Genomic DNA, 13,970 nt, shown 5'->3' with positions numbered 1-13,970 from the left:
TGTCATTATGTTGTGGTTCCTTGTTGTGCTTCTTGTCCCACACATGGGAGGTTGTGTCTGTAGATATCAGGCAGTAAAGTACAGTTTTCTGTTCGTGTTCTGTCATTAGTATATAGTTGTATATATCTGCTCTTGCTGCTCTGCTTCCTGTTCAGGTCACATCTTCTAAACCTGATTCTATCTTGTACATTTTAATCTGGTAAAGATATAAAACCACATCAAAGTAACTTATTTAAAATTTTAATTCAATTATGGACTTAGCAGACATTATTTTAGGTTATCCCCCCATTTTTATATTAAGTTCATCTCAATTCAAACTTTATTTTGGCTGCAGTGAAAAAGCACTTAGGATATCAAATGTATATATAATATATACTGTATATATGCCCCTAATAACTAATCGACATAGTGCTTCATCAACAATGTAAAACAGGTGCACTGTGATTGCTTCATATTAAATTATGATACCTCTAATGAGTACACTGTTTAATCTACAAACGTGTGCAAGCTTTACCTTTTCCTAATGTTATTTTGGCGCTACTCCACTCCACCTTCATGTCCTCTTAACGACTGAATCATCGTGAATAATCATCTCTTCTTTCCCCTGCAGGAGGGCAGTGTAGAGTCGTCGGAGCGAGCTGCCATGGTAGAGCAGTACCTCCAGGAGTTGGTCCAAAGGGCGTCAGACACCAATCTGAAGGGCGAGGCTCTGCACAAGCTCTGGCCCTCCATGTTTGCAGAGATGGTGAGGGACTGTGTGTTGGAGATGAGGGACCAAGCCGCCTTCCGCCAAGCCAGCCTTGCAAAGCTCTCCGAGACCAAGTGAAGAGGACCAAAGGTCACACACACACTAACACACACAGCTTTCCCAGGCTTCATCTTGAACTCCATCTATAACGTCACTTAATGACTAATCACTGACTGTCAGTTATTAAAACCTTTGGAAACTGAAGGATGTATTTCCCTTGTGTGTGGGAAGCTCTTCTTAGCATGGATGTAGACTGTTTTAAAGTCTGAAGAAATAAACATGACAAATGTTGATTGAATGTAGATTTTCACTGAAAACACTGTTTGATTCTTCAGTGCTTGGAGCTGCAACATACTTGAAGAAAGTCAAAGGGACATATTGACTCAGTGCATTGTGGTCCCTACGGAGCATCCTCTGCACTTTAAAGCCTTCTGAATGACCCCTCTTCACCATTACCGTCATCAGCTGAAAATGACCTGTGTCTCTTTTGTTGAGACTAGAATGATTTTTCTGTGTCTTAAATCTTGTTTCATGCATCGATCGCTCACTTTTTCTCCTGCGTGACATAAAAAGAAGGGCACAAACGAGGACAAGAACATTTTTTGTTTACCACTGATTTTCTGTATTGTACTTAGAATTAAAAGATTCTGTATTAACACTCAGTCTGTGTACTTGGTTTGCTCATTTTTTTCTCAGAATTCGTCTCCAGGAGTGAAGAAATCGAGTCAAGTCACGTCAAGCCAAATATCACAAACCAGCCAAATATCACAAATCACATTCAGCATACAACATCATTTGACCCCTGTAGGCATTTCTTTCTTTAATCTCTTATCAAATCAGTTCAGATCAGATGTTTATTTAAGATGCAAGTGTTGCCCTGTTCCTGCAACACGCGTCCATCTCTCAAGAATGTTAATGCTCAAGTTAATCTCTTCTGGTTCCTCTCTTAGGCAGTTTACTCTTGCATTATCAACAGACCACTGGTCTCCCATGAGGCTTTGTGTGTGTGTGTGCACGCTAGGAGGTCCAGGAACCATGAAGGTCCTCGGGGCAGGGTGAACTCAGACTGGAATGTCCCTGAAGGCGAAGAGACTTCAACAGATACCCACCACCTGTTCCTGCTCCCCTCACTCAAACCATCACGTAAAGAATTTTTAACCCTTATTTAATCAGGCATGCAGGCGGACAGCACTGCACCGACCTGAGGGAGCAACTGCAGGGTGGATGGAGTGTCAAAAGTCTACGCACACAGCAAGGAGCTGACAGGTCCAGTCTGGTCCAACTGCTGTCCAATGTCATCCGCTCCACAGGAGATCAATGCCTTGCTCACAGGTATTTTGCTTTAAGGTGACAAGAACCTCAGGTTGTTATGAGTAAATGAGTTTCCTTTTTTCTCACCCATAGATTTTTTCAGCGGTATTTGTGACCTTTGGTAGCTTTTTTTTACTATCTGTGACTGTTCATTACAGTCTTCAAGGTTTTGCCTCCAGAAAGTTGAATCAAAACCACAGACTAAGTAAGGGAAGGGGATGTGGCCTCTTGATTTCAAAGTTAAAGGGCCAGTTCGCCGATTTTCAACCTCAGTCCTATCATGCTATTACGGGGAGCAGGTGCCATTATGGTAGGAAACACAATGCAATTTTGCTCTGTGCCTTTGGAGGACGCTATCTGCTTCTCTAATGGGCCCTGGAAAACCTCCGCCAGACTATGCAAACCGTTCCTCAACCCTAGGACGCCCGCCTCCGATGTCATGTCTCGTTCAAAATCGTCAGGTTTGAAATGTAGACTGCAGACCTCAAGATTTTTTAGACGGTCCACAGATTTCGTACCGCTCTGAGCCATCGCCTGCAGCGATCAATTTCCTTGACTGGAAAACTGTAGTATTTCACTCCAGCGTCTCTTGCTGGGCCGTTCCTTTCAGAGGGAGGGGCGCAATGAACGCTGTGTTGCAGGAATGTAGAATGGGTGAAACCACGAGCTGTTTGTACAACTTTCTCCACAGCTATGGCGCCAATTTCAAATATTATTGCTTCTATCGATTACAGAGAACACCAGCTTTGACTGACAGCGGCTTTTTCCAGGGGCGAACTGCTCCTTTAAAGACAATTTGTAAGTGCCTTGAACCTGCACTATTTCAAATGGCCACTAGGGGGAGATATAACTGATCGCAAAAAGAGGTCAGATTGTATGGAACCAGATTATAAAATGACCCCTTGCTCAGTTCAGTTATGGCTGCACTAAACATTTTCGTAATGCGTTTATGGTCTCAATCGCCCATTTAGAGTCGTTATTAATACACTTGGATGCTCATTTAGTAAATTCTGTTCCCATTTAGAGTAAAAATAGAGAATAAGGCTTCAGGGTGTGGTTGCCTGTGGTTGAAAAAGTCACTACCAAAGCAATCTGTGAACCAGGATAGAGAATGCCTAACCAATCTCATGTTCAAACTTGATCACTTTGGTCTCCACAAAACCAAGATGGTGAAGGATAAAATGAAGAACTTGAAGCTTCAAAGTTGTTGTCTGCAAACCTATGGCAGTCCTGGGACAGGCTTCTTTAGTTCACAACAGTCAGTACTTGTCTAGAATACACAGTAAACATGTTCATTATATTTTAAAAGTGGTGTGAGTGGTTAGCATTAGAAGTCGTTTTATCTTCTGGAGATGTTGCAGCTCTTTTCTTACCTCCCTCTAAATAGAACAAAAGCCTGTCTTCTTAAGCATCAGTTCATCTTTATAAGAAAACAAACATGAGTATCATGCTTTCTGCTTTGACAAGAAGCCCCTCGGTGCAAATGTCAGCGATCAAAATGCTGCAGCAGGTTTATTTAGAGCATCTCTGATAAACAACATTGTTTTGTGCTGACACATGTTATCATTTTATGTGACTATGGCTGTCAACATCTTGAGAGGAGTCTATACCCAAAGGACTTACAGAGCTCCATGACTCATTACAGCAGGCAGACACAGAGGCAGAGTGAGAACAATGTCTCATACAATAGTTGCCTTATGCAGTTTTAGAGTCCGGACAGGGCAGTGATTCCTGATGAAGTCCTGAAGTCCGCTTGTCTCTGTGAGTTATATCCTACAATCAATCCATAATCAAACTCAAAAAAAGTGTTTATTTTACAAAGCTGTTTATTGGCACTGATGTATTCCATCTTTACTCTACTTTTGGCAGAGAGTGAAGGCAGAGCTCCAGGAGTTAATGACTGTCAGTGCGTGAGAACAACTGTATGTGAAGCGTTTGTTTGTGCTGCTAGAAGTGAGGCTGAAAGATTATGATAGCTGCGCTCTGTTTCTCCTTCCATTTATGCACCCAACATCTTTTCAGAAAGCTTGCCCCTTCTTCTACCTTTAAGCCAAATGTAAACTTTTCATTGAAGAAACCCAACAATCAAATCTGGACATTGCCTTTATTGATTGATGATTTAACGCCTACGCTTAGGGAAAGAAATGCTTCTGATTTGTATGAACACATGGTCTCACCCAACCAAAATCATCAGTTCACTGTTTGTTTCATTTCATTTTGTGGGATGTAAAAATAATTTTAGCTTATTCTGTCTCATATGCACTGTTTATGAAAGATGCTAGTGCTTTGTTAAGGCAGTTACTTTATACAAAATCCATCCATCCATCATTTATACCGCTTATCCTGTTCAGGGTCGCGGGGGGCTGGAGCCTATTCCAGCTGTCATTGGACGAGAGGCTGGGTTACACCCTGGACTGATCCCCAGCGAATCACAGGGCTGACACATAGAGACAGACAACCTTTCACGCTCACACCTACGGGCAATTCAGAGTTTGAACCTGACGAGCATGTGTTTGGACTGTAGGAGGAAGCGGGAGTACCCGGAGGGAACCCACGCATGCACGGGGAAAACACGCAAACTCCACACAGAAAGGCCCACTTTGTCTGAGCTGTGGTCGAACTAGGAACCTTCTAGCTGTGAGGCAACAGTGCTAACCACTGCACCACCGTGAAACCCTTATAAAAAAAATCATGTGCTATTAAGAGAAGATGTGCACCAACAGACTTCATACACAATAAACTGTAATATTTTACTAATAGTAGTTTTTTATTCTGAGCTATTAGCAGCTATTCGTAGCTTCTCTATCTCTGTAATGTCTTGCATCAAGTCTCAGTCCACCCTACTGTCTTCTAACATATTTAAGTTTGAATTTTGTTTCATAGTCTTAACTAGTTGTAGTGATTCAGGAGGCTAGATGACTGTCCTTAGCAGCAACTTGGCAACTTCTTGGTTACAAGACAGCACCGTCTAAACAAAGTGATCAGTTTGTATGTATAATTCCTTTTGTATTTAAGGGAAAAAGTAGCTTAAAAATGAATATATCGCTTTTAAAATGCAATTACATACTAAAAAAGTCGACAGAAACTTAATCACCTTTAGTATCTGTTCAGGTTCATTAAAATAGCTTTTATTTAAGTAGGTAACTGAAGCCTTGGGTCACACAGAGGAGTTTAGTAACAGAGACAGTGAGTGAATAGAGAGCAGCATAGTTGTGCTATTATGGACGTAACAAAAGACTACAGTCAGGCAATATTATCTTCACAATTTGTGTTTGGGTGAGTGACAAGCAATAAAGCTCAGCGCTGGTTTGGAGGCTGCAGTGTTGATGTGCTCGAGCCTCTGATAGACTTTTGTCTGGTCTGGAGACATGGCTGCCAATTCGTTCCACCTCACAGGACCAACTATTAGCCTCTCCTGGAGTGAACCCAGTGCATTGTTTATTGAAAGACATACACTGTAAAAAATAATCATGTGGAATGACCAATTCAGTCAAATAAGCTGAATGAAGTTATATTGACCCCTTCATTTATTTTAAGTTATTATGTACAATAGTCAATAATGTTGAAGTGCCATTGGACATTTTTGTACAGTGTAATTAGTGTCCAAAGGCAGGTCAATGCATATTTTTGTTAAGTGTCAGACAAATGTGACTCCCCTCTCGTCTGGGGAGGCCTCCAATGGGTCATCCGGAACGGCAGTTCATTAACGACGCTTTAATTGGAGCCTTGTTTTCCTGTGAGGGGTTTGGAAACATTGGGGTTAAAGGCAAATTCCTGAGCAGCATCAACATCTACGCACCAGTGCGGCCGGTCAGAGGGGCCAACAACAGAACCAGCTCCCCTGCAGACACATACAAAGACATATGTACATATACATACTGTGCAGATACTGTGCAGTGGCACATGAAGGAGTGGACGGATTAGTACAGACTTGTATACTGACACACTTAGATTTTCTAACATTAGCAGAGAATGTTTGGCTACATAATGACAGAGTTGTGAACCAGTGTGTTTACAGACAATGGCTGTAATGACGTCACATAGTGTTGTGTAAACCAAACCATGTGCAGCTCTGTGTAGTTCTGCCAAATGAAACAAGCAGGCTAAAGAGAAACAGCACACTGAACCTTTTCATTAATGAGTGTGCATAAAGTTGGGACCAATCACATAAATGACCATGTCCAATATTTAATTAAGCTTTTAATCTATCCAGGATTGATTGATTGTTTGTACACAAGTCATGGCTGAGTGTGGGAGTAATGCTTCCCCTTAATTAAAGTACTGTCTGATGTTTTTAAGTAGTAGATTTAAACAAGTATATCGACCACTATAAATGTCTCCATCATCTCCTTTGTGGTACTTGTTCCACCTTTTACAAATGAATACATTTATTCTGAGCTGCAAAATGTAAATGGACAGCTCTTATATGGTGCTATTCTAGTCTTCTGACACCTCAAAGTGCTATCACATTCACTCTTTACACACATATTCATACACTGAAGGCAGAGAATTGTATGCAAAGTGCTTATCAGGAACTTATGTTATGCTTAATAACACAAATTCACATGGTGATGGCTCTGCCTTTGGGAGCAAATTGGTGTTCAGTGTCCCTTCAGCATGTGGAGTGCAGGGGCCCAATCATCAATCTACTGATTAGAAGAGGACCCGCTATACCTCTAAGTCACAGCCGCTCGGTGCGCACAGAGGCTAGTTTGGACCGTTGGCTAAAGAGTAAAGCGGTAACACACAAATCAGCCAACATGAGCTTCAACTGAAAAGTTTGAGGAGTGAAGTCAACATGTCGTCAGCAAGAAAAATGTCCTGTTGATATATAATTTTATGTTCTACACTTCAGAGTAAATTTGTTCTCATTTACGTTGTTTAAGAGCATAAAGAATCAAAAGTTACATCATGTAAACTGTTATAGTTAATGGTGAAACAGTTTGCACTTTACTGGTCTCTTTGCTGTTTTGTGTAACACTATTACAGAGAAGCCAACTGTTTAAACATGGCCACACTGAATGCAGTTAACTGATGTCGCATTCCAGGATATCTGGGGTCTGGAAATGCTAAAAAGTCACTAATGTCCCTGTTGAGTCCACCAACAGAGTTTCCAGGTGCAGCTCAGAGCTTTGGCTTCACAGCAGTTGCTAAATTAGATCATTTACGAGCCTGTGGCTCCAATGTGGACATGTCAGTGTGAGAGGGAGATGAGAGTCAGAGGCAATGGGGCTGACGATATGAAAAAATAACGCTCTCTCTCTCTTTCAGCGCGCCGCACACTCACAGAGTGGGAAAGAGAGAAAGGAGGAGACACACACACACCTACATATTTACATGACATATTCACACAGAAAGCGAGAGTGGTAGTCGCGGCAGGGGGCGCAGCAGAGGTTATTTTCTGTCTCCCGTGTCGGTTTCCAGCTTTCTGTCATTCTGTGTCTTCGTGCGTAAAAGCAGAACCGCCGGGATCACCATGATGACCCAGGTCCGGAGTTTCTACCGCGCCAGGATTTGATTCATAACTCTGGGTGCGGATTTACTGACTCACATGGCTTAGCACAAAGTCTCTGGAGGGAAAACCTGCATTTCTACCTGGATTAATGTTTCGACCATGAGGATACAGGTCTGCGCTTGGAAATGGATCCGTGAACGATTCAGTGTTGGATACTCTGGTTAGAAAGTTCAGTGAAGTAGCAACAACTTCACCAAAAGCGCATCAGTAACCTGCAGGTACGTGTACGAGTGCATAGGTGGGCTTTTAATGTAGATAAATTCGCTAATATGTTAATGTTAATATTAACACTGTTTGTGGGAATTTTCCAGATTCCCTATCATCATTGTGTGCAGGACTTTTTGACCAACCTGTCTGCTTCAATGAACTTAATTTAGACAAGGTGCAAAGCAGGGCTGAGTTATAAGGTCTGGGGTCAGGGGAGAAAGCCCTTCTCTCACTGGACCTCAGACCTGCTGTCTAATGGGAGCAGCAGGTTTCAGCAGGGGGGCTCCCTCATTAGGAGCCAGAGGTCAGAAAGGTCAACTCACATGGTCAAGTGGGCAGAAGTAGTTTATATTTTCACTGAGTCAGAGTCCTGAGGGGCTGTCAGGCAGGTTGTTAACATTTGTGGGATATTTATGGAGCAAAGGCACAGCTATCAGTAAAGACAAGCAGCAATTTGATGTTTTCTTACTTAGTTGTTCTTGGAATATATGAGCCTTTTCTGTAGATTGACAGTGATTAGATAAACTTGCACTGGGTTTTGACCCTCAGGGGCTCCGCACTTTATCCATACAGACAGCGTTTGTGTTTAAAAAGTCAGCACTACTTGGGTATCTGCTAATGTAAACTTCTCTATTTCCACTTAAGTGTCCACCTTTAAGAATCCAGGAGCTATGCAGGGAGCCTGTGTCCGGATGGTCAGGTATGTAAGAGTTTCAAATATTACTTATTTCGTTAAAAGTCTGTTTGTCTGTTTATTAGTAAATCTGTTACATTTTCTGAATATCCATCAATCTCTTAATAATTTTATAAACTTTTAATGACTTGAGTAAAACTACCAAAATCACCAGTAATCACTTGTTTCTCTTCTCTGCAGACTTTCTGTTCTTCTGCTGTGTGTTTGGCCAGACCTCCTGCACTGCCAGCACACCACAGACCACAGGATAGAGGTGAGCGGCAGTTGGTGCTACTGGGAAAAAATGTGTTGACACCCACATTCACAGGATGTTAGACGTCTCTTTTATATGTCCAGGACTTATTTGTTTTATCTGTCAGTCGACTTGAGTGATTGAGACATGTTATTGGAGTGCTTGGTAGAAGGAGGCATGCATGATCGTGTCAAAGGAGCCAAACGCCACCCTAACTAAGGCTGCATTCATACTGCAGTTAAAAGTGTCCCAATTCAGATTTTTTCCCACCTATGTGACACAGATTAGATTTTTTGAAATCAGTATGAAAAGCAAAAAGTTGCATGATTAGTTGCATTTTTTAAATTTGGAATTGGGCTACTTATATTTGAATATGTGGAACTAAATTGGAATCCAAAACACGCGACCTGCTTGCAACTTTTATTTGAACACTCAAATCGGAATAGGTTCGCGTTGTCTTGGTAATACGCACATTTCCAAGACTGATTCTAAAGAAGAAGAAGATTTCCTTTTTCCACTTGACCATGGAGGACAGCCACACGCAGCATGGAGAGACGGCAAAATAGCAGATTTAATTGCTATTTGGGGAGATGCCTCTGTCCAGATGAGATTCGCTTACTTGCACAAAAGTTTATGCACATCCAAAGTCCCAACGCCCGAGAGCCATCCATGTTTATATAATATCAGAGGATGTGACGTCTTTTCTCATTGTTGTTTAAATCATTTTCTGTTCACCGTGAAATCTTACCTGGGTCACATTCTAAAATAGATATGAACAGGGACCCAAAAAAATCAGATATGAGCCAATAATAAGAATAGAGCAGGAAGGCCTGCAGTATGAATGCAGCCTCTTATTGAGCCTCATTCCTGCTTCCTCTGCCCCAGTATGTGTAAACAGTGAGAGTGTTCCCAGGGGGAACCTGACCTGAGTGCTAATCTGTTAACTTGTAATGAGAGCATGAGTGAACTGTGCAGAAACAGGGAGGGCTTATGCCAGCTGTCAGTCAACCACCTCTTGACCTCTGGAGCCACAAGACCCTCATGGAAGAAAGAAAGGAGCGGATGCACCTGATGTGACGACTGACACTATCTTGTCAGGCTAGAGGAGGTCTGTGCGAGTCAGCTCCATGTGTTTCCACAGGGAGTCCAGCTGTGTGACCTACAGCTGACCCGGGAGATGACAGTGGTGTCGAGTTACAAAGGCTGAAGCAGGGGAGAAGAGGTGGGGGCGAGGGGTGCTGAGGTCTTTTTGAATAGCTGCACAGGCTGATTGACAGAAGAAGAACTTCCTGCCAACTCTTCCCGCTGCTTCTGTATTCTCTTTCCGTCCACTAAAAGTCAAAGGCAGCTGAGCTTTTACTACAGCCATGTGTTTGCCCAGAGAGGTTGCTGTGAATGGAGACAAAGTGCTCCTTAAAGAGCAGGATTTCCACGCGGCTCCATGGATAAAGCCGGCTTGGCACAGGGCTTCTCCTGGCAGGTTCCTCAAAAAGAGAGTGCAGCGATCAATGCTAATACGTCCTTGGCAAGGAGTTGCAGAGGAAAAGAGTCAACAGGGAGAAATGCAGGTAGCCAACAGGGGACAGAAAACTAACACCCACTAATCAGGCAAATCGGCGCTTTATAGACGTGAACAGAAGTCTGTTTCATGGACAGAGGTGGGAGGCAGAGGGGCAGGACAGTCATGTTGATGAGATGAGGTCACTAACTTGAGCCTTTATGCGATGAAATGATCTGGGGAGATTAAAGTCTCATTGATGGAGGGTTTCCATCAATTCTTGGCATTCGCTTTGGGTGACACTATCCTGCTTCTTTGCGCTCAGTGGGGTTGCTAATTTTGGTGGTTTCTTCTACATACAGGTTCCTCAAAGTGCAGAGCCCCAACAGGAGTTCAGGGCAGAGCATGGGCAAGTTCAGGGCTCCTGGGGCGCTTGGGGGTCGTGGTCAACCTGCTCGCGGACGTGTGGTAGAGGGGTACAAGAGCAGAGCAGGCCCTGTCTGCCTGTTTACACTCCATCCAGAAGAGCCGGTGTTCTCCCCCAGCAGCCAGGACATGTAATATCAGCCCTGCGGCCTACAGTCCCCCTGCACCGCGACACAGGCAGGTTCTCCAACAGCAGCAGTCGTGGTGAGGAGAGGGAGCCGAAGCAGATGCGGCCTGGAGGACGCAGGTACTGTACCTTCCCGGGATGGATGATGGGAAATTACTGTATGCTTGCAGTTTGAATTTCTCAGGGTTGTGTTTTTTATTTATTTAGAAGAAATAAAACATCTTAACACTTAAATGTAAAGATCAAAATGCAGATGATTCCAGACTGGGGGTCACTGGGGGTCAATATGTGGTTTGATGTGTATAAAAATGATGTTTACCCCAAGCCAGTCGAACACACATGGATGGTTTTTGAGCTGTATTTTAAATGGCGCTCTACACCATCAACATCAACATTGAATTAGGGAAAATCTTAAAGAACAAATGTGTTCATCCTTCCAGCTGAGATCCAGATGTTTGGAGAATCTATGACAGGGATGGGGGTGTAATACCTCAGACACATGTTGGGTTTTCCTTTAATTTGACACCTGTCTATAGTTTCTAATGTAGGGTGCTCTGAGAAAAAGAGTTTCTACAGTTAAACCAAATATGTATTAAACCTGACATCTTAAGCACTAAAGAAATACGATTGGGGTTAACTCGATTGTCATGGTTGTCCATGAAGAACTTTTTTCAGCATCCTTGGCAAGATCTGCATGAGGCCATACGGCTGTGCTGCATGCTGAGCAGCCTGGCCTAAAAGTGACTCTATGGAGCCGTCACTTTGGGCCATCTGACCACCCTTCAGTGGAAAGCCAGTCTTTTATGTGAGGAGTCAAAGGCTCGGCTTGTGCTTGGCAGCTTTGTGACCTCCTTCCTGTTGTGCCTGCCTTTAAACAAATAGCACTGACAGCTGAGTTATGGGGGGTTGTTTGAGTTGGAAGGAGCCAAATAACAACAAAAAAAGCTCCCAGAATTTGGTAAGGGGATCTGGACGCTTCTCAAAAGTCAGAGTTTGGATGAAGGGCCATTAAAGTCTCCTTAGTAGAAGTAGAAATGAAGTTAAAACTACCCTCTAGAGATGGCTGTGATAACAAGTACTAATGTGTGAAGTTCTTAATGTAATCATGTGTGTGTATCCAGGAGGGTCTCTGACATCATCCCTGGGAGGTATGGCTACGGCAGAGCTCCTTATGTTGCACCGCTGCAGACAGACACAGGCCAGGGCTCTGGGACGGCTCGCCCCCACAGACAGAGACGCTCTGCTGCGGCTGATGGCCACCACCACACCGCTAGAGTCCACGGTAGGCAGAGGTCAAACAACCTGGACCCCTCCAACAATTTCCATCCCTACAGCAGACCGTACATGCAGCCCAGGCCCAGCCAGCCTAATAATAACCAAGTGTGGGCCCCCCTCTACCAGCCTGGTTCAGCCAACCAGGCTCAGGTCCAGCCGGAGATACAACCAGGCAGCAAGACGTCTGGACCCCAGCAGCACCAGGAGAGACCCTATGATCCCCTGCCTGCTTCCTTCTGCACGGGGGAGCATGCTCACTACAGGATCTGCAACAATAATGTATGTTAATCTGCACCTTTGGAATATTATAGCATATTGGCGAGGCACTTAAACATTAAAGATCAGTTTACATTTGTTTACTTTTTGCCAGGCCAGGCTCAAATTGTGGAATTACTTTATTCTTCGCAAGGTCCAGAGTTCATTAAGTAGCTGGAAAATAGTGAAAACTAATTTTCCATACACTAGGTTTGAGTCTTTATTATTCCTCTGTTGCTTAGAGCTCTAGCGTTGCCCAAAAAGTATAAAAACACATTAATGAGCCGTCAAACTCAACTGGTTCACCTAATATTTTCTACTGCCAACCCCAGTTGAAAAATACTGGTAGAGCTATTGTCTTTAAAATCTTCCCAGTTCAACCCCAGCTCTAATGCACAAGTGCGAGGGTGGGCTTTGCTTATCTGTGCAGAGATTTAATCCACCCTGTGCATTAAACTAATTCAAACAGTGTCAGTTTCTGTATATTGTCTCTGGTGTGCGAAGACACAGATATTCAAGCAAAGTAAAGCAGACCAGGGGCTTGTTTAGACAAAGGAGATATAAAGAGATGTCAGTGAGGTTGAGTTTCACCGGCTGACCTTCATAAACACTGAAATCTAACTGCTTTTGCTCAGAAAGCCTGAGCTAAAAATACAGGGTAAAAACAGTTAAAACAGAGTGGTTTGACTGCAGCAGTCAATCAGCGGCTACAGAGCGTGACTATGAGAAATGTGAGCCTGCTGCAGTAACAAAAGGATTTACCTGTTGGACGCACTATGTGGAAAATGAATGTATGTGTGTATGTTAATGTGTGTGTGTCTATGGTACATCCTCAGGCCTGTCATCCATCCAGCAGACACATCAGGGCTGTTCAGTGTTCTTCATACAACAACCAGCCTTTCATGGGCAGGCTGTACGAGTGGGAACCCTTCAACGAGGGTAGGTTATATCAATATATCTATGAGCAGTATGTGCATAGATAAATGTTATATGTTAAATGTTAATATTAGATTCACTTTTATTTGGACTAAATTACAAACTGGTTTAGTAACCTATGCTTTTTACTCTGCCGACCCCAGAAGAGTTGTGCTACTGATAGCTAATGGGGATTCAAGAAATTAACAAAGCAGCAAAAAAATAAATGTTAAAATAATGATAAAAACTCCAAATGATGGTGAATATTCAAATAGGCCTACACATAAAAAATTAACAAGGTTAATCTTTAGTCATGCTAGCTGCTCTGTAAGGATAGAGGTGCTTTGAGCTAGCATAAAAAGCTAACATCAGTGTGCTAGCTGTGGAAACAAAGTTATCTATCTCTCTGTCTATTGTAATTCCTAGCATCCATCTAACCTTTTCTATTGCATTTGCAAAGTAGTAGCTAAGCGTGATGGGGAATGTCATTAGTTTTAGATATTTTTTCTCATGAACTGAAGTAATTAACTAATCAAAGTCTTGAGTTAATCTTTAAAAAGTTAATCTTTATTCATGCTAACAGCTCTGTAAGGATAGAGGTGCTTTGAGCTAGCATAAAAAGCTAACATCAGTGTGCTAGCTGTGAAAACGATCTATCTATCTATCTGTCTATCTATCCATCTATCCATAGCCTATGCTAATTCTTAGCATGGGGTATTAGTTTAGCCTTTTAGAGTGCTATTTTTGCTAATTGCATTTGCAAATCA

General features: G+C 42.8%; 2 protein-coding genes across 2 annotated transcripts in view; both read left to right on the top strand.

Moving 5' to 3' along the window:
* LOC138587905 (leucine-rich repeat-containing protein 49) overlaps nucleotides 1–1,410 on the top strand; it is a 35,254-nt gene extending 33,844 nt beyond the window's left edge. Inside the window, exon 18 of the mRNA XM_069658006.1 lies at nucleotides 611–1,410. Coding sequence (XP_069514107.1) covers nucleotides 611–826 — 216 coding nt within the window. The 3' untranslated portion in view covers nucleotides 827–1,410. The remainder of the gene's footprint in view (nucleotides 1–610) is intronic.
* Nucleotides 1,411–5,737: 4,327 nt separating this feature from the next.
* The window catches only part of LOC138588914 (thrombospondin type-1 domain-containing protein 4-like), a 54,910-nt gene continuing 46,677 nt past the window's right edge, over nucleotides 5,738–13,970 (top strand). Inside the window, exons 1-6 of the mRNA XM_069659204.1 lie at nucleotides 5,738–5,924; nucleotides 8,427–8,481; nucleotides 8,656–8,728; nucleotides 10,568–10,878; nucleotides 11,880–12,312; nucleotides 13,125–13,227. Coding sequence (XP_069515305.1) covers nucleotides 5,738–5,924; nucleotides 8,427–8,481; nucleotides 8,656–8,728; nucleotides 10,568–10,878; nucleotides 11,880–12,312; nucleotides 13,125–13,227 — 1,162 coding nt within the window. The remainder of the gene's footprint in view (nucleotides 5,925–8,426; nucleotides 8,482–8,655; nucleotides 8,729–10,567; nucleotides 10,879–11,879; nucleotides 12,313–13,124; nucleotides 13,228–13,970) is intronic.

The sequence above is a fragment of the Semicossyphus pulcher genome, unplaced genomic scaffold (assembly GCF_022749685.1).
Source record: "Semicossyphus pulcher isolate SPU_LCO1_2020_fin unplaced genomic scaffold, fSemPul1.0.p SCAF_1, whole genome shotgun sequence".
NCBI lineage: Eukaryota > Metazoa > Chordata > Actinopteri > Labriformes > Labridae > Semicossyphus > Semicossyphus pulcher.
The sequence above is the reverse complement of the archived record's forward strand: the minus strand, read 5'-3'. Positions and strand labels throughout refer to the sequence as shown.